The 25,572-nt window shown below is 39.4% G+C and overlaps 2 protein-coding genes and 1 pseudogene across 2 annotated transcripts in view; 1 reads left to right on the forward strand and 2 right to left on the reverse strand.

Annotated features, from left to right (window-relative positions):
- LOC131684599 (myotubularin-related protein 9) overlaps window positions 1–1,700 on the reverse strand; it is an 85,971-nt gene extending 84,271 nt beyond the window's left edge. Inside the window, exons 1-3 of the mRNA XM_058967613.1 lie at window positions 1,550–1,700; window positions 1,133–1,394; window positions 53–984 (exon numbers count right to left, since the gene is read on the reverse strand). Coding sequence (XP_058823596.1) covers window positions 53–984; window positions 1,133–1,282 — 1,082 coding nt within the window. The 5' untranslated portion in view covers window positions 1,283–1,394; window positions 1,550–1,700. The remainder of the gene's footprint in view (window positions 1–52; window positions 985–1,132; window positions 1,395–1,549) is intronic.
- A 596-nt stretch (window positions 1,701–2,296) lies between these two features.
- Window positions 2,297–9,868, reverse strand: LOC131680763 (uncharacterized; annotated as a pseudogene).
- On the forward strand, window positions 9,848–11,639 carry LOC131684600 (peptidyl-prolyl cis-trans isomerase D). The gene is made up of 4 exons (XM_058967614.1): window positions 9,848–10,117; window positions 10,168–10,415; window positions 10,481–10,798; window positions 10,856–11,639. The coding sequence occupies exons 1-4, from the start codon at window positions 10,036–10,038 to the stop codon at window positions 11,324–11,326; spliced, it is 1,119 nt and encodes a 372-aa protein (XP_058823597.1). The 5' UTR covers window positions 9,848–10,035; the 3' UTR covers window positions 11,327–11,639.
- Window positions 11,640–25,572: the final 13,933 nt, after the last annotated feature.

Consider the following 25,572-nt stretch of genomic DNA (forward strand, 5'->3'; position numbering starts at 1 on the left):
AAAAAAATATGATAAGCATGAATCAGTTTAAAATCCTAAAAAAATAACATACCCCTTTATTGTCCGACAGTCAGGATTTAGAATAATTTGCGCAACCGACGTAACGATCAGCGGCGTATCCAGACCCTTGCCACCGTGCACCACGACGGGCACTGCTTCCAGGGCCAGGCACTGCGCCACCACACAGGAAACGTTTATCGCATTGAGCACGTGGCTTAACCAGCCGGAACTTTCCAGCCGAGCAAGCCACCGATCCGTACTGGAGCCCACATCGTTGCAGGCCTCCACTAATTTGACAAAACTATCTAATAACGCCGAGATGGACGCCAGCTGTCCAATCGGTCTGCTAAACACCCTCCACTGTGGATAGTGCGGTTCGAACTCGGTGTTCGTGTCTTTACTCTTTCCCCAAGTGTCGAAGATGCAACCCTTCTTACCGCCCGGTTCCATGATCGCATTCAGAATAGCCTCATCCGCCCGACACCGTTTCACTCCGGGACCGGCTAATGGTTGAGCACAGCGGAACAGTACGGCACCATTGTTATGTTTATAAGCTAGCACCGGGAAGCGTCCACCATCACGAAAGGCCGCCGATTGAATAATTTGCTCGTCTGTTATCGATTTTCGCACCACCAGTCGGGGACCGTACGACGGACAAAGCTTAAAGTCGTGATTAACTGACGTTAACCGCCACTCATCGGTGGCCAGCAGTTTGGCAAACTCCGTTTCCATCGTGTACTCCGTGTGACCATCCTGTATCACATTGTACATTGGAATGTAGAAGAAGGGGCAAAGTTTTTCCGTTTCCTCCAGGCTCGAAAGCAATTTAATCGAGTTGGAAATGTTCAAGAATTCCTGAGGCGAACTAATCTTCAACTGAATGATCCGAAGATCTTTACATTTAAGAATAATCGTACCGCCCTCGACAACATTGTTAATGATGCACGGTTTCCGCTCAACAACGTCCACGTTCTGATGCAGCAGCTAGAAAAAGAAGAGAATATTCCACTAATCGGATAAGAATACCACCACAAAAGTCTATACAATTGCATAAAACACTGTCAAACCACCGACCGGCCCAAATCTATCCAACCATATGTTAGCACCTGTTGGAAAGTGCCAGCAAACTTACCCAGAATTCTCGAGCTCCTTCTTTCCGTGTGCTCAGTATCAAATGATGGCTGGTAATGCAAAGCGTTCCGTCGATTTGTTCCCGCTTGAGCTGCTCATATAGTAGAACTCCGTCCAACTTGGGTGTTTTTATCATCTCAGCAAATTCCATTTTTCCCTACGTTGCGTCTTTTGCAACGACTACACACAGACGTCGGCCACTCAATGCTTGGTCAGCACATACTTGTAATGAAAAAGCATTTCGAAGTCGTTGGAGTCAAATTCTGAAACATGAACATACGCGTGGTTTTGAGAATAATAGAATGAATAGGCTATTATACGACGCAAACATGTCCATCAGCCATTTTGAGCTGCCGATTTGGAATCAGAATTGTTTCTTCTAAATGATTTGGTTTGCAGAGACAAAATAGCAACTTACCTAGAGCACAATGATGACCAACGAATTCCGGATAGCACTTTCACTTTAGCAAACAGTCCAGCTAATCTCAACGAATCTCTAGTCTGGCTGACTGGTTGCCTTCCCACCAGGAAAAAAACACGTCGGCAATCAACCGTCCACCAGATAAAGACTGACTGCAGACTGACAGATGTAAAGTGCATAATGCAATGCAATGCGGTTTATTTTGCTAGAAATATGCACTTTGACAGTGCAGGGAATGCGATATGATGGTGTGCGTGTTGTGTTGGGATGAAATATTTCTAGCGTAGTTTTTGAAAAAGGTTAATAAGGAAAGCTGATTGTCATTTGACATTCCGTAATATTGGATCGAATCAAAACTTGTCGAACAAAAAGCATGACAAAAATTATTTACATTTACTGATGTTGCTGAAAGTTCCATGATCTAGGCTATATCTCCAGTAACCCCAGTCAATCAGATATCCGCCACTTACATCGCACAAGTAGCCAAGGCCAGTTGTTATCAAGACGCGAGAGCCAAAACAGCTTCAATCTGCTTGAATTGCTTGTGACTTTCCACATTGCAAATGTCAAGAAGGTGTGAACGAATGCATTAAAAATTGACTTTTTTTGACAGCCTATTTATTTAGCGGGCTGATGACTGCAGCTTACAGGTTATAGGTAATCTCGGTCCGTACCGCGAAACAAAAATTTTCAAAATTGGACGAAGTGGTAACTGTCTGCCAAGCAGGGATGCCAAGTGTTTTCCTAAGAAGTCTGTAATAATTTTCGAAACAGTCTGGGATTGTCTGGATAGCCAGTAGATACAGAACACCTTGACGGTTGCATCCTGTAGTATTCATGTGAGTCCACTTCCGATAATCTGTTGATAACTTGTTCAATGCTCTTCCACCCACTGCGAATCAAGTGTTTCATCCGTTGTAGTCCATTCTCGAAAGGATATGCCGCAAACGTGCTTAACCTTTGCGTCCCCGTGATAATTTTCACTCATCAATTTAGGTGCTCAATTCGCTCTAGTTTTAACAATTGTCAACGGATTTCAATCAAACCACTTGCAAACGATCGGGAATTCATTCAAGTTTCTTAGGCTGTTTATGCTGGTCAGGTCAGATAACCGGTTCCGGATTTATACGGAAATTCCGTGGGGTCTGTCCGAGGGTCATTTTAGTTATTTTCTTTAACTTTTCAACGTCTAGCTATAAATCTGTTATTATTATGGCCCGTACATGATCAAAACTTATATACAAACCCTTTGAAGTCATTTTGGGATGGTATTGGCCACATCCTGGCATCCTGGAACCGGTTCCGGGGGACCTAGTAAATCCAAAATGCGCTATCTTTACCAAAAGGCATATCAAATATTACAAGATTTCATGAAAAATACACAACGATGCAAATTGCATGCTCATAGACTATTCCTGAACCCTTTCGAAAGCATCCGCGACATCCAAGAACCGATTCCGAGAGATTTCCTGGAACGGAATTCCGGAAACAGCTAGCCTTATCTATGAAAAAATTGAGAAAAAACATACCTGTCATGCGGCACATCAAATTATATCACCGTGATGATGTATGAACAATGTAATCTTGTTTTAGGTCATCTAGACATACGGGGACACTATACGACCGCATCCGGATGTTCCGGAATCCGGTTCCTCGGACCAAACATTTTTGGCGAATATGCCTGTCATGCGGCACATCAAATTACACCAGTTTGATGATCTATGAACATTTCGATCACGTTCTTTGTCATCCGGCCACAAGGGGACACTGTACGACCGGTTCCGGATGTTCCGGAATCCGGTTCCTCGGACCAAACATTTTTGGTGAATATGCCTGTCATGCGGCACATCAAATTACATCAGTTTGATGATGTATGCACTTAGCGATAACGTTGTATGTCATCCGGCCACAAGGGGACACTTTTCGACCGGTTTCGGATGTTCCGGAATCCGGTTCTTCGGACCAAACATTTTTGGCGAATATGCCTGTCATGCGGCACATCAAATTACATCAGTTTGATGATGTATGCACTTAGCGATAACGTTGTATGTCATCCGGCTACAAGGGGACACCTTTCGACCGGTTTCGGATGTTCCGGAGTCCGGTTCTTCGGACCAAACATTTTTGGCGAATATGCCTGTCATGCGGCACATCGAATTACGTCAGTTTGATGATCTATGAACATTGCGATCACGTTGATTGTCATCTGGCCACAAGGGGACACTTAACGACAGGTTCCGGATGTTCCGGAATCCGGTTCTTCGGACCAAACATTTTTGGTGAATACGCCTGTCATGCGGCACATCAAATTACATCAGTTTGATGATTTATGAACATGCGATCACGTTGTATGTCATCTGGCCACAAGGGGACACCTTTCGACCGGTTTCGGATGTTCCGGAATCCGATTCTTCGGACCAAACATTTTTGGCGAATATGCCTGTCATGCGGCACATCAAATTACACCAGTTTGATGATCTATGAACATTGCGATCACGTTGTTTGTCATCCGGCCACAAGGGGACACTTTACGACCGGTTCCGGATGTTCCGGAATCCGGTTCTTCGGACCAAACATTTTTGGCGAATATGCCTGTCATGCGGCACATCAAATTACATCAGTTTGATGATGTATGCACTTAGCGATAACGTTGTATGTCATCCGGCCACAAGGGGACACTTTTCGACCGGTTTCGGATGTTCCGGAATCCGGTTCTTCGGACCAAACATTTTTAGTGAATATGCCTGTCATGCGGCACATCAAATTACACCAGTTTGATGATCTATGAACATTGCGATCACGTTGTTTGTCATCCGGCCACAAGGGGACACTTTACGACCGGTTCCGGATGTTCCGAAATCCGGTTCCTCGGACCAAACATTTTTGGTGAATATGCCTGTCATGCGGCACATCAAATTACATCAGTTTGATGATGTATGCACTTAGCGATAACGTTATATGTCATCCGGCCACAAGGGGACACCTTTCGACCGGTTTCGGATGTTCCGGAATCCGGTTCTTCGGACCAAACATTTTTGGCGAATATGCCTGTCATGCGGCACATCGAATTACGTCAGTTTGATGATCTATGAACATTGCGATCACGTTGTATGTCATCTGGCCACAAAGGGACACCTTTCGACCGGTTTCGGATGTTCCGGAATCCGGTTCTTCGGACCAAACATTTTTGGCGAATATGCCTGTCATGCGGCACATCAAATTACACCAGTTTGATGATTTATGAACATTGCGATCACGTTGTATGTCATCTGGCCACAAGGCTGCGACATTTTATGACCGGTTCCGGTTATTCCGTGGTCCGGTTCTTTGGACCAAATATTTTTGGTGAATATACCTGTCATGCGGCACATCAAATTACATCAGCTTCATGATCTATGAGAAATACAATCACGATTTAGCTCATCTGGGCACACGAGTATACATTTCGACCGGTTCCGGTTATTTCAGAATCTGGTTCAGCGGATAAAACATTTTTGGTGAATATGTTGGACATGAGGTGCATCAAATAACATCAGCTTGATATGCAGAACATTAATTTGGTTTTATTATTTCAAAAACACACTGATTTTTCTTGTAGTTAGTTACGAAAATTGGTGAACTGATGACTTAAAAAAAGTTTCTCACTAGTGCTACTGGTTGTAACAAGTGATCACATTGAATGCATGTTATGTACTGTATCGTGCTTCTTGCAAACAGGTGTATTGCAGTTGCGACAGACGACTTATGGTTTGATGTCTTTTTTCTGGCGTAAATCCCTCATCTCTTTTTTTGGTCTGAAGAACCGAATTCCGGAACATCCGGAACCGGTCGAAAAATGTCCCCTTGTGGCTGGATGATGATCGAACTGATGTAATTTGATGTGCCACATGGTAGGCATATTCACCAAAAATGTTTGGTCCGTAAAGTGTCCAATTGTGGCTGGATGATATACAACGTGATCGCAATGTTCATAGATGATCAAACTGATGTAATTTGATGTGCCGCATGACAGGCATATTTACCGAAAATGTTTGTTCCGAAGAACCGGATTCCGGAACATCCGAATCCGGTCGAAACGTGTCCCCTTGTGACCAGATGACAAACAACGTGATCGCAATGTTCATAAATCATCAAACTGATGTAATTTGATGTACCGCATGACAGGCATATTCACCAAAAATGTTCGGTCCGAGGAACCGGATTCTGGAACATACGGAACCGGTCGTAAAGTGTCCCCTTGTGGCCGGATGACATACAACGTAATCGCAAAGTGCATACATCATCAAACTGATGTAATTTGATGTGCCGCATTACACGCATATTTACCAAAAAATGTTTGTTCCGAAGAAGCGGATTCCGAAATATCCGGAAGCGGTCCTAAAGTATCCCTGTATGTCTAGATGACCTAAAAGAAGATTACATTGTTCATACATCATCACGGTGACATAATTTGATGAGCCGCATGACAGGTATGTTTTTTTTTCAATTTTTTCATAGATAAAGCTTGCTGTTTCCGGAAATCCGTTCCAGGAAATCTCTCGGAATCGGTTCTTGGATGTCCCGGATGCTTTCGAAAGGGTCCAGGAATAGTCTATGAGCATGCAATTTGCATCGTTGTGTATTTTTCATGAAAATTTGTAATATTTGATATGCCTATTGGTAAAGATAGCGCATTTCGGATTTACTAGGTCCCCCGGAACCGGTTCCAGCATGCCAGGATGTGGCCATTACCATCCCAAAATGACTTCAAAGGGTTTGTATATAAGTTTTGATCATGTACGGGCTATAATAATACCAGATTTATAGCTAGATGTTGAAAAGTTAAAGAACATTGCTAAAATGACCCTCGGACAGACCCCACGGAATTTCCGTATAAATCCGGAACCGGTTATCTAACCGGACCAACATATACAGTCTAAGAAACTTGAATGAATTCCCGATCGTTTGCAAGTGGTTTGATTGAAATCCGTTGACAATTGTTAAAACTAGAGCGAATTGAGCACCTAAATTGATGAGTGAAAAGTATCACGGGGACGCAAAGGTTAAGGGATCGAAAACTTCGGCCTCATCTACAATATGATGAAGGTTGTGTAAATTACTAGTGATAAATTGTTCTCCATAAATGGTCATGAAATCTGATAAAAATGTTTCTAGCATCTTTCTAGCCACATGCCAGTTTGCTCTATATGTATTTGATGACAGCATAGTTATGGAGCAAAAAAAATATAAGGAAATGTTGATAGGCAACGTCTGGGAGATATTGTTTCAACACAACAATGCTTGAATGGTGCAAAAAGTTACTGAATTCCGTTCCTTTCCAACGTGAACGATAATCTAATCCACGTGGTTTGCGATGAATTTCAGATGGTAATTGAATACTACACAGAAAAAAAAATGTTGGTAAAAATAACAGTTTTTCGCTCTTAGCAAAAAACAACCAACGCATACTCTTAGTTTAAAAATAAAACTTTTGTTTTGAGTATTATTCTTCATTTGCTTAAAAGGAAAACTTTTACTTTGATTATTATTCTTGATTAATTTAAAAGTTTTACTTTCAACCTAATAGTTGACGATGGTTGTTTTTTGCTAAGAGCGGAACACTCTTACTTTTACCAATATTTTTTTCTTCTGTGTACATAACATAGCTAAGAAATCGGATATTTTCTGCGAAGATAACTTCTTGTCAAATCCAAGGGAGCCATTTCTCCATCCATTAAGAAAACGTTTAATAACCCCTTAATCAATTAGGTGCAATCTGTCTCCAACAATAACATCTTGGATTAAATCCATATTTGGAACATCGAACAGAGGAGTGACAGTCTTATGATGACGATCATATGAATGCATTCGAAATTCACGGTCGGTTCGTTTATGATTTAATGAAGTGAATACAACAGTCCGAGATTCATATGAATATTCTCCTTCACATACGCACTTCAAACATTCATTTTTTGAATTAAATCCGAAAACGCCTGAAAATTTAAATGAGAGTAAGGAAAACATGAAGGGAAATTTGCGTTAAACCTTTAATGAATGAACGTGCTGGTGCATCGCATATGAAACATCTCAAATGGACTGTTATATAGTGACCTTTTACGGAAATTCCTTGAGTCAGCACATTCCTTAGTTCGTTTACGAATGGCCGCAAAAATTCTTTTGAACTCTCAAGCTTCGAAGAACTAAAAAATATATGCAATGGTCATTGGTTTAGCTTCCGAAATTTCGTAGATATTGAATAAATTTGGCCAAAATTGAGATTTGCTGCTCTTGTAAATTGGGATGCCATCGATGTTTATGTTTATGATTAATAAAATTATTAAGTACCTGATAGCGGTGATCGGTTCTCCTCAGCCCATTTACCCAGTAATTTCTTACGACGGTAATAAAATAGTCCATTTTTTTAACCTTCTTCGAAAAATCCATATTTACGACAGCTTAAAAATACTTTAATATAAAACGCAGGCTGCAGTTACTTTTCCACTATTATACTGATCACAGTTGGTTTTGTTTTGTTTGAGAAAATATGCAATCACAACAAATTCAACTGCATAGAGCATGTTGACGTCATCAAAGGAAAAATTGACAGTTCGGCGCACTTGTTTACAATGTGTTAGGGTGCAGAAGCGACTCCATCCCTGTTTCTTGTACTGTGGTAGAATAAAAAATTGTCTAAGTCAGCGTGTAAATAATTTCTCCGAACTGTCAAAAGAGAGAGGTCAACCATTTTAATACAATGTTCTATGACCGATGCGTGGTGTACTCAATCATAGAAAGGTGCTACGGCTACGGTTCTAATTCTGCACAAAAAGCTTTTTAGTATAATATGTAATATAGGTATAAATAATGAAATGGATATAACGAGAAATGTTAGAATTTTATTTGTACACATCATATTACACCTGACTGATTTAATTGAAACTAAATCTTTTGTTATTTAATTATTTACGGCATTCGGTGCATATATGTGTTTGTAATTTAGAAAATAAAGGTGAAGCAACACCCTAAAGCTGAGTTACTTATTTGGTTTCATTTCTTAATCGATCGGTTAGCGTAATGGTAGCATGCCTCTGTTACGATGGCAAGTTCCTGGGTTCAAATCCCAATGGAAGATTTTTTTCATTTTTTTTTAATTCGAATCATTTGGGGCATCCTTTTAGAAGCATGAATGAAATATTCACGGTTAACTTTCAAAATGTTATAGTAAAACATTTCTGGAGTTGCCAAGAGTTCGTAAAAAGAATTTTTGTGCACTTCTTTCAATGAGGTTGCTGGGAGTTCAACATGGAACTTCTCGTGTACTTTCAAGTTGCTAAAAAGACATGCACGATCCTCGATACGAACTTAAGGTTACTAACAGTTACCACCTGAATCTTTCCTGTACTTGTTTCCAAAAGCGTCGCGTGTACTTCTAAGCAGCAAGAAAGTTCCTACGAACTTGTTGTGAACTTGGAAGTCGATTTATCGATTAAATGCAGAACCACAGATAACAGACATTTAGGCTTGATTTGAATCGTGTGTAAATACCCGCTACTGAAACTCCGAATAAATCAGACGTCTTAAACACGTTTGGCAAACGTTTGTAGATGGCGCAGTAATCGATACAATGCAGTTAGAGTGCAGCTGTCAAACACGTGTAGCAAACAGTTGCGCAGATGGCAATAGTGAAACACGGATTTCCAACGTATAATCAATTTGAAAGTTTACACAGGTTTTTGAAGAAATTTTGTTCTAGCCTAAACGTCTGTTATCTGTGGCAGAACTCTTGGTTGCTTAGGTAGATAAAAGAGAAAAACTTTCTTTATCGTTTACTGCTATTTACTGTACTCGACCAGTAACGGTTTGTCCGGAATTTCCTTTCAAAGAGAATTTCGACAGTTGGCTTTTACGCCGAAATCATAAGTTTGTTGAGAAAATAATATTTTAAAATATCTGTAATATTCAACAGCTTATGCCCTTTTCACATGTTCCTCCCGATTTTATTTGTCAATTGACAGTTGTGGGGTGGCGATGCAGCTACATCAGCCAGAGATGCCAGGTACTTTTTTCAAATGTCTGCAATAATAATTTTAAAAGTCTGGGAAGAACAAAAATGTTAGGAAAGCTAGTGTAATCAAAAGCCTTTTCATTCAAAAATCTGTAAATATCTGCAACCAAACTAAAAAATCTGCAAATATCTGCAACAAAACTAAAAAATCTGCAAATATCTGCGTCATCGAAGAAATCTGCAGCTTAAAGTAAAAGTCTGCCACTTTGCATACTTGTCTGCAAATCTGGCATCTCTGACATCAGCTGATAGACGCAACAGATAATATGCATCTAGTTGCTTGTTATTGTTTAGCTAGTCAGTTCGTCGACCGAGTACGAAATCACGATAGCAAACTGTAGTTCTGTTGTGATAAGTAATCAGTGACAATTAGAACTTATATATTAATTTTTACCTTCGTTTTATATAATAGTATCTCACAGTTTCGTATTTTAGAATCATGTCAATCAGTCTTAATCGTGAAATGCACTGCCAAAATAATCCTCTTGTATTTTTGGACATACGAATAGGCGATGAACAAGGTAAGAAACTCCGTCGCTACGTTCATTTATGTAATTTATCTCTGTTTCAGTGGGAAGACTGCTGATCGAGTTACGGGCCGATCTTGTGCCCAAAACAGCGGAAAATTTTCGGGCTCTTTGCACTGGCGAAAAGGGCGTTTCCAAAACGTCTGGGACAAAGCTGCACTATAAGGGCAGCAAATTTCACAAAGTTAAATCTTTGTTCATGTCTCAGGGTGGGGACATTGTGAATTTCAACGGTTCCAGCGGCGAAAGTATCTATGGCAAGACATTTGAGGATGAAAATTTCACTTTACTGGTGAGAGATGTTCTATGTTAGGACGCGAACTATTCCGAAACATTGATAGTTTTTTTTTGTTCTAGCACGAGGATGGAGCGATTAGTATGGCAAATTTTGGTAAACCAGACACGAACAATTCCCAATTCTTCATTACCTCCGGTGAGTGTCCTCATCTGAATGGAACCAACGTTGTTGTTGGTTATGTGATCAGAGGAATCGGAGTAATTGGCGAGATGGAAAAGTACGCAACTGAACAAGGGGAACCAACGCAGGAAATAGTCATTGAGAATTGTGGTCAAATTCCACTTGGTGCTGATTGGGGTATCAATGACAACGATGAAACTGAAGATAAGCTACCACCGTTCCCGAAGGATTGGAATCAATTTGAGGCAGATTTTTCGGCATGAAATTCCAAAATGATGTAGTACGCCATTCTAAGTAGTTTTGTTTCATTACAGATAAAAGAAATGCTTAGCGAACTAGATACCATCAAAGCCGCAGGAAATTATTTCTACAAACACGAACGATGGGTTGAGGCTTGCCGTCGATACAAAAAAGCCGAGCGATACTTTAACTTTTTCAACAACAAGATCCGGTACTCCGAAGACCGCACCAAACTGGAACAGTTTCAAGTCATGAATAGTCTTAACTTAGCTGCAGCATACTTGAAGCTTAAGGATTACGAAAATGTGGTTTTTGCTTGTAATTCGGCACTAGCGATCGAACCGAGCAATGCCAAAGCATTGTTTCGGCGCGGTCTAGCGCAGAACAAGCTAAAGAACTACGAGCTGGCGATTGCTGATTTGCGACAAGCTTTGGAACGAATTCCTAACGATAAGCTGGTGCTTGGGGAGTATAGTCGGGCCAAAAGTAGTCTAGGAAATTATAGAGCACAACAGAGAAGTGCCCTGGTAAATTGGTTTAAGTAGATGTTTTATTCATTGTGGATTATTTTTATCTAAGAAAATTGACTGGTATAGCTACTTAAAGCTTGTAAGCTTGTGTAATGTTTGGATTAAATAATACTACGGTATGTATATGTAGATAATATAATGAAAGAATGAATATTAGAGGGCTCGTGGTTGAATAGGAAAATTCAAAATTGCCGAGCGCACCACTTTTCGAGCTCATTTGTGGTTCTGAATGGCAAAATTTAGGAACAACGGGTTGTTCCTTGACGACTTTGTATCACGTTTAATGTTTGTATGGAAATAAGTCTGAATAAATCTACTTTTTTGTACCTCTGGTTATACTTATCGCTGTTTGATTTGCATTGAGAAACCAACCTTTGCAGCGAAACTTCTTCCACGTTGCTGGTCAATCATACTGCTTGATTGTTGTGTTCGTCCACACTATTATTTAATTAGAATCGGTTTTGTCACGTTAGTCAGAATTCAGGTTTCCAGCTGAACTTACTGGGCTTGTGAGTTGCCTATCAAAAACAAAATTGTTGATAGATTTTTTTACAGACGAATGGCACGTAGTTCCAAAATAAAATTGAAAGTGGAAACAAAATTGTATAATAACCAGCTGAGCAATCAATAAGTAGTTTACCGTTTAAATTCCCTTTTAGCGTTATTCCAGGAACGGTGTGTAGAGCTAAATTCACGGATTTTAAAGAAGGCCGGCCGATTTCTTGTAAGATATTTGTTTGTTTGTTTATTGGGGGCTTTAACCTTCAAGGTGACTCGCCCGATGTTTTTGTAAGCGTCCTTTCAAGAAAATAGTTTGTTCGCCAGTGCGTTGAAAATGCAAATACACTGCAGGAAGAAAAAGGATACCAAGGTCGGTTATAAATTCAATACTCAAACACTCGATCACCTTGACCTTGGCGTCAAAAGCAGATAAAACGCGATGTTTGATTCTACGATTAACCTTTTGCGACGCGAATATTTTATTACTTTTTGTTAACAGTTAATACTGTTATTTTTAGCTTTATATTTTTAGGTTTTCGGAGTCGCTGATTCTGACGCCGAAAATGTAAAATTCAAAATGGCGGATCCAATATGGCGACTGTGTGATCAAAAAATCCCCCATGAATCGAGTTTTATGGTGACTGTAACAAAATTTGCCAATTTCGTAAAAAAATCGAATATGCAAATATATAAGAATATAAAAACGGGATAAAAACTTCAAGTATAAAAATCGGACTGAGATTTTCCTTTGTAAGAGCCTACTAAAAATCTGTTTTAATCCACCTAGTGGTGAAATTCTTTCCTTTCTCAGTGCAGTTTTTCCCTTCAAAACGGTGTATCTCAGGAGGTGCTCGAATTATGTTGTAATTATATGTGTTTTTAACATAAAAATGTCTGAGGAACACGATGGCATTAGAATTGTCAAAATTAAAATATATGTATTGAGTGAAATTTTTTACTATGTAACTTTATTATATATTAGTTTATATTTTTTCTAGACTCCTTGGACAATTTTTTTTTCAAAGGCCGTCTTGCGGTTTGATTATAGAGTAAATAGAACCGGAAATATAAACAGAAAAGATCAAGGCTGTTGGCAATTTGTCAAAATGGCGGAACATGGCTCGAGGGGCGATTTGAGTTTTCATATATTGGCCCTAGATGAACAATTCATCCATTCATCTAAATTTGTGAAAATCAGTTCAGAAAATTCCGAGAAACCGATGTGGACAAATTCTAACAAATATTTTTTAAAACCATCCTCTTCAACTCGTAACTCCGGACTCAGTCGGATTAAAATGAAATTCTATAGCAGTCGATGGGAATATTATACCTCTCATTTGAAGCATAGTTTGTAAAAATTGGTTCAGCCATTTCCGAGAAACCGATGTGTACATTTTGTTAATATATCCGCACATACACACATACATGCATACATATACATACGCAGAGACATTCTGCTATCTTGGCGAACTGAGTCGAATGGCACAAAGGGCGAACACGAAATTATTGCGACACATTCAACAGGGCATAACTTTTTTACCATTGGGTAAAAATCAACCAAATTTTGCACACTTTCTCATTGATGTGTATTGTTTACATGCTGTCAAACTCGAAGTCGTGTTTTTCGATTCAACGAAAATGGAGGTGAATCAACGCGAGTCAAGATAACAAATTCTTTCCAAACACCTGGAATTTCCTGACCAGTCGCACCGGCAGTTGGGAAAAAAATGAACATTCACCATACAACCGTCTCCAGAGTGTTGAAGCGGTTCCAGGAGCGGTTGACGGCAAAGGAGCTGGAAGAAAACCGGGACCGGAGAACAAAAAGACGGAGGGAAAGGTGAAGCGGATGATTAAAGCAAACCCCAACGTCTCAAGCCGTGATTTGGCTAAAAAGATCGGCATGTCGCAGAGCTACGTCCACAATGCAAAGAAGAGAGCTGGACTACATACATGCAAGGTACAGAACTTCCCAAACCGCGATGAGCGGCTACAATCGATGACTAAAACTCGGGCACGGAAGCTCTACGAGAAGATGCTGGCAAAATATGGCTGCTGTGTGATGGACGACGAAACGTATATAAAAGCCGATTTTAAGCAAATTCCGGGGTTGGAGTTTTTCACCGGCAAGAGCAAGTTCTATGTGGACGACAAATTTAAGAAGAAGAAAATGTCGAAGTTCGCCTCCAAATATCTCATTTGGCAGGCCATCTGCTCTTGCGGACTGAGCCTTTCGTGACAAAGGGCACAGTAAATGGCGAGATCTACAAATCTGAGTGCCTCGAGAAGCGCCTTTTGCCGTTCTTGCAGCAGCACGACGAAGCTCCGCTATTTTGGCCAGATTTGGCATCATGCCACTATTCTAAAAGTCTCCTGGAGTGATATGAGGCCAATTCTGTCCATTTTGTTCCAAAGGACATGAATCCGCCAAATTGTCCGGAGCTGCGCCCGGTGGAGCAGTACTGGGCAATGACGAAGCGGGAACTTCGGAAGAGCAAGAAAACAGTCAAAGACGAGAAGGACATGTTAAGAAAATGGAAAAAACAGAGAAACTGGTACCGGATGACACTGTAAAGATTTTGATGGGGGCATCAAGCGAAAATGCGTTCAATTTTACACTCAAGGCTCCATCGACTAACTTTTCTTTTGATTTTTGAAGTAAATATATGTATAAAAATACTTTAAAATTTTGGTTTGATTTTAAACATTATAAGAAAATTTTCATGACATTTTCGGTGTCGCAATCATTTCGTGTTCGCCCTTTATTTAACCGATTTTCGTAATATTTGAGAGATTAATGCAGAATAGAAGCATCAAATGTCTTCTTTGAATTGTTTATACCATTTATAAGTTTCAAGATACAGTTGTGATTCGCTGGTTGGATACTTTTAACTGGACCGCTTTTTAGTTGGACCTCCGCTAGTTGGACCATTGTCCAACTAAAAAGCATCTGAATGTCATGTCAAATTTACTTTGACAATCAATCTGACAATTATTAGAGATGTGAATAGATACAATTACACTGCTAACGTTTCCTTTGGAGAGTTTTTGACATCTGTCAGTCGGTCCAACTAACGAATCAAATTCGTTAGTCGAACAGAGGTGTGGCCCAACCAGCGAATTACGACTGTATTCAATATCAAACTTTAAAAATCGTTTTTCTCGAAATGTGCAAAACGGCACTTGTCATAAGATAGCACAACAGCGACGATTTCTGGACAGAAACAAAAGGACAAAAATATCTTTACAGATTATTGAAGGTGAAAGTTTTCTACGTCATTTGACATATTTTTTGATTTTTTATAGCGTCGAGAACATAAAAATATTTTAAATTGTTTATTACAAATGTACATAAAATATTGCTATTAAAACAAATATTCCATTAATATATAGAGGAACCCGGGACAGTAGGGGTAATTCGGACCCCATCGATTTCTCAGAACATAGCAAGACTTTCTGACTATCGTACATATGCGCGGAGCCGCTATTCTGAAACATTAATTTGGGAGCTGATTTTGATTCTTTGTTCTTTGTAGAAAGAAGATCGTTTTTTGCCCTTCTCAAAACAAATATCATTATAATGGAAAAAAACCGTGATTAAATCAACAAATAAAAGCGAAAAAACAAGTGTTTTGGAAAGCTTGAGGCTCCTACTTTATGAAATGATGCACCTCATTGCACACGCCACAGCAAAGGAAATACATAGGCCGCCAATCGACAGATGTGACATACCAGATTTAGGTTTTGTAAAGCAATTTAATTTTTTTTTTGCTTCTTAAGGACTGTCTCTTATAAATATTTCATAGGTAAACATAATTCCCTTGTAAAAAAATTTAAAAAAAGGACGGTCTGAATTTCCCCGTAGGGAGGTCCGAATTACCCCTACATTGTAAAAGGATGGAAAAACGTAGAGGTTTGCAAATCGTCGCTTAGCGCTGCCATTGAGTGATGCAAATGAACCTTTTATGGTACCAAAATGTAGCTGAGGTTTCAAACTAACAATTAGGGCCTTTGGCCGGTAAATTTTTTCACATCTATCCATCTAAAAGAGCGATTTGCTTAAGTAGGTTTGAATAGCCCCGGGTTCCCCTATTCATATGTTAGTGTAAACATGATTCTATAAGCACAGAGAACTGACGTCCATCTTCAGCATTCAACTTGTGTAAAATCTCTAACGGTTTCGAAGGTAGTTTGGATATCTAAACTAGGTGTGCTACTGTCATCATGTTTTTTTTGTGGCTGAGTGCGACAGAATTGACAGCGGTTATTCCTCTACCCAGTCAAACTAGTCCGGAACCGATTCGGACTTCCAGCATGAATTCCAGCTCAAATGCATCAACCGATAGAGTCGGAATAGGTTGTTTTCTTTGAGCTAGATTCCATGCTGAATCCATCCAGGATTTCGAACCGGTTCCGGAATCGTTTTGACGGATAGTTGGGATAGGTTGGTGTGGCGGCGCTAGTGTTTTTCGTATATTAATTCAAATGTTTACCCACGTTTTTTAAATATTTTTGTTCGATCATGGATGTCTGTTCTCTGTGCTATAAGTGTGTAAAATTTCATTCAATTATCTTGAGTAGTTTTTGAGAAATAAGAAATTGAAAAAAAAGTGCGATTTTATTGTATTCAAAAGTTTAAAAGCCTATAATTTAACCAAAAATAGCAATTTTTGCAAAAAAATATACCAGAAGCTTCACTCTACATCTCCTATACAAAATAATTTTCATGAAAATCGGTGATTTTGTGGAACTTTCGAGGCCCATTTGACGTGGTTTGACTCAGCTATTTCGGAGTCGAGGACGATCAGCGAGCGCTCACCGGTCCAGCTGCCAACAAACCATACAGGACGGTACGTACCAGTGAACCCACCAGTGAAACGCCACACAACAACATACAATAAAAGACAGACGTTAAGGAAGTTGAGTCACAGACTTACAGACATAACACTATGAGGGAATTCCCTTAAAAGACATCGATTCAGCAATTTTTCCAGAACCCTAGCTCCACCTTTTGTTCACAGTCCCAAGCACTTATTTGCTGATGGGTTACCCCTCAGGTTTGGGAACAATTTTTTACTAGTGGTTATCCCCCATATGCTTGTTTATGTCAGTGGCGCCATAATTTCAAATGTGACCAAAGTCCCGACTACAAATATATTTAAAAATACCGTTCAAGCTGGCGAAGCATTGTTTTCAAGTGTTCTGTCTGTTAGTCTGTGGCTGAGTGTTTTCATAGCATAAGATTCGCGAAATCCCTCCAGTTTGTCCAGTAACGCGCCGACTCTGCGACTAAGTGCGAGACACGTGCTGCTGACGCATGTCGGGAAAACCTTAAGTTACATAGTTGATAACATTATGAAAAACATAACTAAATATTCAATTTACGAATGCAATAACTGACATCCGGAGCATTTCAACAATTAAACTCTATACTTTCAACCGTCGGTCGATGAAACAAAACGTCAATCAAAATTAGTCATCATTTTGAAATATGTTGTATTTAACGATAAACTAAGTTCAAATCAACAATGAGATCAGTTGAATTTCAGTTGTTCTAAACTGGTAGTGTAACGGCATATGCGTTTGTGTCCAGGCTGAAACAAACGTTACAAGCAGAGACAAGGTTTTAAGGCTTTAACCCAGGAAAACTTATCGAGTTTTGTGCCGAGGCTGAAACCTTCGTATCCAGACTGAGACTGACAATAACAGCGCTAGATTATTGATTTCAACAAAAAGTTAGTTTGCCCAAATATCAACTATACGAAATCAAAAATTAAGCTGCTTTTTAGTTGAAATTGCGATTAATCGATTTTCAGTGCATTATCAGTTTTTTCGCGGTATATGGAACAAAATCGCGCCGACAGCAGGAAGCAGGAAGTGCTATGAGAAATGGATTTTCCCCAAAAGTTTTTACACTATCCCCACGAATGTCAACAAAAGGTAAGGTATCCAGTAATTGCACATTCGACACAGTGGCGGTATTGGCAGAATCAATAAATAAATATGAGAAAGGTGAAAACCGGGAACGCAATTCAGGAAAAAACAATTTCATATTTCGTGCAAGAAGATGGAGTCCCGAAAATATTTGTGGTGTTCACATTCCCAGTTAAGCAAGCCGGATTTCTCAACTTAACAACGTACGTGATTTAAACTTTTACGGAGTCAGAGTTGTTGGGCAATATGAAAAACTTACTCATGAATGCAATCGTGCCGAACCAACTTGTAAGTAAGTCAGCGCCAAAAACTTGCAGCATTAGAACTCTGGAAAAGGCAAAAAGAAATCTTGCTAACGCATTTCCTAGAATATATGCGAACATGTCCGACTTTGTTTATCTTGATCCTAGATATTTCAACCTTAGGGTCATTCGCATCGTTTTCAGTTTAGAAACGCCCCTATGTGCGGGAATGAGAATCGAACCCAGGTGCGCTGCATATAAGGGCTTTTTTTAGTTCTATGTACGCAGTTGTTTTGAGAGCACATCGAATCCCTTTTTCTCTGATGTCGTTTTCGATTAAGAACCTAGAAACTAACCCAGGTTAGTTTCTACAAACGAACATTTTTAATGGAACTGAGTTGGGTTCTCGCCAAACAGCGCACAGTGGCTAAAAACAGCGTTTTGAGGTACTTAATTCACTAGAGTCAAAACTGTCCATATTAACGATTTCACATATTCTACAATGTTTGTGTGTGTAAAAAGCGCCATCTTTTGGTGATATTATTTTTTTTTAAATTGATCATAGTAGGCTACAGAAAATTTAAGTTTTGAACCGAAAGAGATAGCGCTTGGCTGTCTTCGACAAAGTTGTAGAGGAGAGTATTTTTATAAATTTTGCAGAAGACATGTTGTCTCTGTCACTCGTAGTAATCGAGTTATGAGAAGTTCTCTATGGTGAACTCCTTCATTTCCTATTTTTACTCATAACTTTTTTATTTCTGATTTTTCGCATTAATAATGTTCTAGGGTATTTTTATCATCATAAAACACACAACTTTTCCGAAGAGACCAGATAGCTGTGAATTCTGTGGAAAGACTTATAGCTGATTTTGATTTAATTTTGGCCGGTTTTTGAACCCGTGTGACCTCACTATCGGCAAAAATTGTAATTATACTATCAATTATTCTATTACATAGAATTCACAGCTATCTGGTCTCTTCAGAAAAGTTGTGTGTTTTATGATGATAAAAAATACCTTAGAACATTATTAATGCGAAAAATCAAATAAAAAAGTTATGAGTAAAAATAGGAAATGAAGGAGTTCACCATAGAGAACTTCTCATAACTCGATTACTACGAGTGACAGAGACAACATGTCTTCTGCAAAATTTATAAAAATACTCTCCTCTACAACTTTGTCGAAGACAGCCAAGCGCTATCTCTTTCGGTTCAAAAGTTAAATTTTCTGTAGCCTACTATGATCAATTTAAAAAAAAAATAATGTCACCAAAAGATGGCGCTTTTTACACACACAAACATTGTAGAATATGTGAAATCGTTAATATGGACAGTTTTGACTCCAGTGAATTAAGTACCTCAAAACGCTGTTTTGAGCCACTGTGCAGCATATATTTCAGATATATATTTCAGGTTAGAACCCAACTCGGTTTTCAGTTCAGTGGTGCATAACCTAGGTTCAAAACTGGCTTCAAACAAACGGTTTGACAGCAGTTAGTTCCGAAACTGAGTTAGTTTCTGTCTCAAGCGAAACCGACATAAGATAAAGCACTTTCAGCGTTGCTCAATAACGCGTCAGTTTTTTTTTCTAGATGTGTAGCAAAGACTACATATTAAGAAGACTGATATCTCTTTCCTTCCCCCATACAAATGTGAAGCGACAGACGTTACAGCGCCTCTGTTTGAGAAAGGTAGGAAGCTCAATGTAAAAGTGTATATCTAGAGAAAATTTACAATAGGACGTAAGTAACAATGAGAGAATCTCTTTGGGGTCTTTCTCTTCTGTTCATTACTCGGCCATTTCAACATTTACTACTCTACTCTTTGCATAATATTCTAGTAAAAACCGTCGGCTTTCGATATGTACTGGAAAATTAGTGCAAAGTGTTGTAGTGACGTCGTAATAAACGAAAGAGAAAGTAAACAAAGAGAGGCTCTTAATGTTACTTACGTCCTATTGAAAATTTTCTCTAGATATATGTGTGTGCATCACTAAAAGAAGTGCTACTTTTACCGCAAGTGGCGTCACTGTTACTGTCGCCAGGTTCTGGACAGAGTTGCCAGTGTTCTTGATATTCAGTCTTCGGATGTTCAGTATGTAAAAAAATGAAGACCCCTTCATCGTTCCAGTTAAAGACGCTGAATCCCTCTGGATAAAGACTCGCCAACTCTATCTTATTCTTGCTCGATTGGAATTACACTGACAGATAAATGGTAAACAAACAATTGACGTGTCGAGTCTTTATCAAGAGGGATTCAATTCAGTGTTAGTTCTAGTATTTTTGTTCAAAGAGAAGGTTTGTTGTATTATGTGATGATTATATTTTAAAAGGTTTGATTCATTATTTAATAATTAAAAAACTAAATGCGTTTGTTCTGGTAGTTACGTTACGGGTGGTAGTCGAGTAATGAGAATGAGCTAAACAAGAAATGAGAGAAATTTTACATACTGTAGGTGGCATTCTTTTGTGTTTTTTTTCCACAGTTATTTTGTTGCTTTGGGTTGTTCTATTAAAATTTTTGTAGTTTAGAGTATTACGGTTCCTTATTGTTTGCCCTTTCATTGATGTGTGTAAATTGAGCCTACAAAAACTTCTTTCCATCATATGTGGAATATTGTACTAATATCGTTCAAAGGATACGTCGATGCATAAAGGCATATTTTGCATAATCGGGAACGTTTCGCCTAGAGTGATGGCGTTAGGATTAGGATCTCTGTGTATATGGACGATGCAAAAAATAATGGATCAAGTTAAATTGAGTAAGCATTAGTTTGACAATGATTTATATGAAAAAAAAATCTCGCAACCTACACCTTTAGCGTCGTTCCAAATCATGAAAAAATGACACTGTCCAAATTTGAGCGAAATCGGTTTACCCTAACCCCGCTTAAAGTTTGTATGGAATTTTTGCCAAAATGTATGGGGAAACATTCGTAGTTCACAAAATCGCCGGTAGAGTTCGCTTAAACATCCGAAAATGGACATAGGAAGGAGTTAAACTTTCTAATATATGCCGAACAAGTTTGTCGAAGATTGCAAGACATTCCAACCCACCGTTAAAGAGTTATTAACGTTTAGTGTTAGATACTGCTGCTTAACATTCACAAAGGGCGTACTCCGCTTATCTCATGTATGTGAACCGCGTGAAAAGGGGGGACAAATTTAGGAAAAACTCATATCTCTGAAAGGATGAGAGATAGAAAGTTATGATGTTCCACAAAGTTGTAGAGGAATAAAAGGACTTTTTGTTTTCACTTGAAAGTTTCTGAATTTCTCCGCATGGTGACGGTAGTGAGCAAAATAATTTAAAGGGAATGCTCCTATCTGTGCAACGGTAAGAGATAGAGCATTTTGATGTCCTACAAAGTTGTAGAGTAACAAAAAATACTTTATTTTCTCATTTGAAAAATGAAAATTCAACCACATGGTGGCGTCTGTGAACAAGATTAATTTTGGGTAATACGCATATTTATACAATGGATATAGATAGTGCAATCTGATGTTCTGCGAAGTTATACAGCATTTTAAAGGTTTTCGTTGCAAAAATAGAATTTTAGCGGCATGTTGGTGCTAACAGAATAACATTCATACATTATCACGCCAATCTCTGCACGACGAGAATGAATATATTTTGAAACACCTTTTAAATGTTTCTTAATTTTTCCGCATTATGGAGTCAGAAGAAGCGTACCCAATGCGCTGTGAGCCCAGTTGGACTGGCATTGCCTGCACGATTACAGGGCTGATATTTTGGTGATAGATGAGAAATACGAGGGCCATTTGAATGCCGATTAGTGACTGTTTCGTCATATCTGGTATCATATTTTCTGTCATCTTACGCAAACTACGGGACTTAAGTACTACATTGCTAGTCTGGGATATATACCTAAGTAGGCTACAATCCAATTCGCGCTGCGCTTCTATTATATTCAGCATCCCCCATTACTTCGCAAACAAGCAAAGCGTGCACACCAACTGCGCTGCCTTCCCAGTCGGGGGTACATCACTAGATATTTGAATTTTGCTTTGTGCGGATCTTCCGGCATGGGTGGATTGTCTCCTGCGAGAGCTGCAACATTACTGCCGGGCAGCGTTGGTAACTTTATTTTCAAAAAAACTGGAACCTCTCTTAAAAAGAACTGGAAAAAACTGGATACCCGAAAAAACCAAATTTATCCTTGCAAACAGGGATGCAAAGTTTTATAAAATAAAATGGATCTATCTTCAATAAAACTGGATTCTCAAACATGAAGCCAAACAATATTCATTCAGCTAATAGAAAAAAATAAGAAAACAATTATCATAAATATATTTTATTAAAAATTCGATTACGTATAGCAAAGCATATAGCAGCGAATTTCTAGTTAAGGATAGTATAAAAGTGATCGCTACTATTTACATATAACTTTTAGATAATTTCACATGGCAAGTTTTAAGTAATTTGAAATGTTAAACCAAAAAACTGGTACCTTCAAGCTAACGCACTGTGCCGAATGTAATAAACAGACTAAAAAAACATTCATTTTAATTAACGATATCTGCTAATCTTGAACTCCATAGCATATCAATTTCTAATGTGTATTGAAATATGACAGGGTGCAGCAGAATATGGTTACTGAAAAACAAATATGTTGCTTCTCAGAGAGGATGTACTCTTCACAATTTCATTTATTTTATTATTTATTATTATTTTATATAGTGAACTACTTTTGTAATGCAAATAGTGAGGAAATAATTTTAGCACATACCTCTGTGAAAAAACTGGATAAAACTGGACAATATTTTAAAAAACTGGACGATTTACACATTTGTCTGTTTGACAGGATCGAGTAAAAAAACTGGAAGAATCCAGTTTAAACTGGAAGGTTCGAATGGAAAACGTTCAACGCTTGCTACCGATACGTTGTTTGCTATGTAAAACTTGTTTAAATAGTTCAAAAACTACTTTTAATGCAAATTGACGTTAATGATGGAACTAATAAATATGTGTGTCACAGCTTTTCTCAAAATCAGACGTGTGTAAGACGCAGTGCAGAATGTACGTGAGCGTGAGGTGCTAGGTTGCCCATTGAGAAGCTGCATCGGACGACCAATCAAATCGGCTACCATCGGAGAGAAGAAGAAAAGTGTTGGTGGTGATGCGAAGGCAAGAAAGCCAAAGGCTGCTGCTAACAAACTAGCTGCGAAAAATCTCAACGCTGTCCCTACAAAGGCGGTGGCAACTGCCACTAAACAGGTCACCAAAACATCGAAGGCTGCAGCGAACAAGCTGAAGACCCCTAAGCCAAAGAAGGCAGCAAAACTTACCAAGAAAGCCTTCCCGAAGAAAATTACCGCCGGCAAGAAGTAAATTCACGCGTCTCTAATGCTGCCAACAGTTCTTTTCAGGACTAACAAAACACTTGTAAAGAATTATTGGTGCTTATTTTCCGGTAGCGCTATTTGCGCTGATAGATTTGTGTTATAGTTGTCTGCAAACCGCCCTTATTAGGACGAATACATAATTGGGAAGTTCCTTTTATTAACCTTCCGGCGCTAGTGCACTGAGTGCACGCTGCTCTGAAAATCTAGCGAAATCGTCTTAGGGCACCAGAGGCTGCTCGTTTAGTGCAGTGGGACATAAGCGCGACTTCCGGAGGGTTAACTTGTATTAAGTTTGCGCTTGTTAATTCTGCACCTTTACCAGTGAATCACATAAGAAAATATCTTTTTAAATCAATAAACCCGAAGGTTTTTGCAAATCCTTCAAGAAAATCAGTGAATGTGGCAACCCTGCCACTAAGCGAAAGCTATACCAAAAAGAATGATTAAAATATTTCATTTATCGCACAAAACGGTGGTCTTTCATGTGCACTAAAATGTTAATAGAAGAGATCGCCTTGTTTCAAAGAGCGCTCATTTGACATGAGTTGCGAAAGAGGAATGTTCGAATCGTTTCAAAAGATTCTCGTCTTGTATCACCAAAAATAGTGCATTCTCAATTAAGATATTAAGTATTCGAAGTAAATAAATTAATAACAATTTTTAAACTGAGAGTTCTTGTACACCTTGTAAATCACAAACTGATCAGGTAATCTTTTGACTCTATTTTGTGTGAATTTCATTCATTTATGTGAATTTAGGTAACACTACCATCGAGTTTTCCAGTGGCGTAGTAGCGGAGGGGAGAGGGGTTGGGGACAACCCCCCCCCCCCCGAAGTATTTTGAAGAAATTTGAAAAAAATGAATATGTTAAGCAAAAATATGCCTAATATTTTAAACGGAATTCTCAAAGTTTCATTTGTAAAAGTTATCTTGTGAGAATATTTCCTTGTAGTGAAAATTGGCAGAAGACCTAACTGTCGGCTCGTTGTGGAGGCTAGCTCAACCGCCGAGGACTATAACAAGTAGATCACGGCGAAGCGAGGAGCTGGGAGCTTACTGGGTCACGAAACGGATATCGGTACCGAGAGAAATTCCGCCACATTCTATAGTCATTGACTGACAGCGAACATGGAATGGAAAGTGTGCGAGAAGTATCCCCATAGCGACCACCAGGCGATTCGCTACCGCATCGGCCAATGGAACCCTACTGCAGCACGGAGAAAGACGGGCGGCAAGCTAAAGTGGAAGACGAAAGCCTTTAACGAAAACCTCTTTGATGAGTTACTTCGGCGAACAACGGAATCAAGTACGTTGGTGCGGCTGATCTAACAAGATGGATTGTGACGGCTAGTGACGTTACAATGTCACGAAAACTTAGGCAATGCAGTAGCCGGTGTGCAGCTTACTGGTTAAATGAGTAGCTCCGTATGCTACACGCTGCTTGTCTTAGAGCCAGAAGGTGGGCTCAGAGCGCAAGATCGGAGAGTTAGATAGGAGCGCAAGCGACGTTTCGAGAAGGTAAGGACTCTTTAAAACGGGAGATCAAGTTTAGCAAGCCAATTGCCATAAGTAGCTGTGCTGAGAAATAAACGCCAATCCCTGGGGGATGCATACTGAGTCGTCATGATGAAGACGAGGGTCCGTCGACATCAGTTGAAATATATCTGGGTAAGCTAAAGATAATCGTTGAGGGTCTCTTCCCGAATCACGATTCAACTACCTGGTCACCGGCACCGTACGGTGAAGTAGAAGGAGGTAACACAGCCGAGTGGCAAGCGACTAACGACGAGCTCAAAGCAGTGTCGATGTGACTAAAATCAAAGAAAACCCCCAGACCGGATGGACCAACCGTGGCGTTGAAAGCTGCGATCCTGGCATATCCGGACATGTTCAGGATGCTACTGCTGAAGTCTTTAGGCGATGGTAATCCCCGAAATGAGGAAGGTGCAGTAACTGATGTTACTGCCAAAGTCAGGGAAGTCACCGGGCCATCCAGCCTCGTATATACCAATGCCGCAACGTGGCATAAAAGAATGAGCCAGATCCTGAAGAGCCGCTTCCAGTGTAGAGCACTGCTGTACCAGACGAACAAAAGGCAGAGGGAAATGCGAGTCGCAGCGGGCGTTCCACAGGGCTCCATTCTCTGTCTAGCTCTTTGGAATGAGATGTACGATGGCCCAAGTAACCAATAAGCATTATAACGTAGCCTAATATCTGCT

This window comes from Topomyia yanbarensis, chromosome 2, assembly GCF_030247195.1.
Source record: "Topomyia yanbarensis strain Yona2022 chromosome 2, ASM3024719v1, whole genome shotgun sequence".
Lineage (NCBI taxonomy): Eukaryota > Metazoa > Arthropoda > Insecta > Diptera > Culicidae > Topomyia > Topomyia yanbarensis.

Excerpts from the sequence above, each read along its gene's own strand:
- LOC131684600 (XM_058967614.1), top strand. The coding sequence starts at position 10,036 with ATGTCAATCAGTCTTAATCGTGAAATGCACTGCCAAAATAATCCTCTT. Across the intron at positions 10,416-10,480 it reads ATGAAAATTTCACTTTACTG|CACGAGGATGGAGCGATTAG; the intron begins GTGAGAGATGTT and ends TTTTTGTTCTAG. Across the intron at positions 10,799-10,855 it reads AATTTGAGGCAGATTTTTCG|ATAAAAGAAATGCTTAGCGA; the intron begins GCATGAAATTCC and ends GTTTCATTACAG.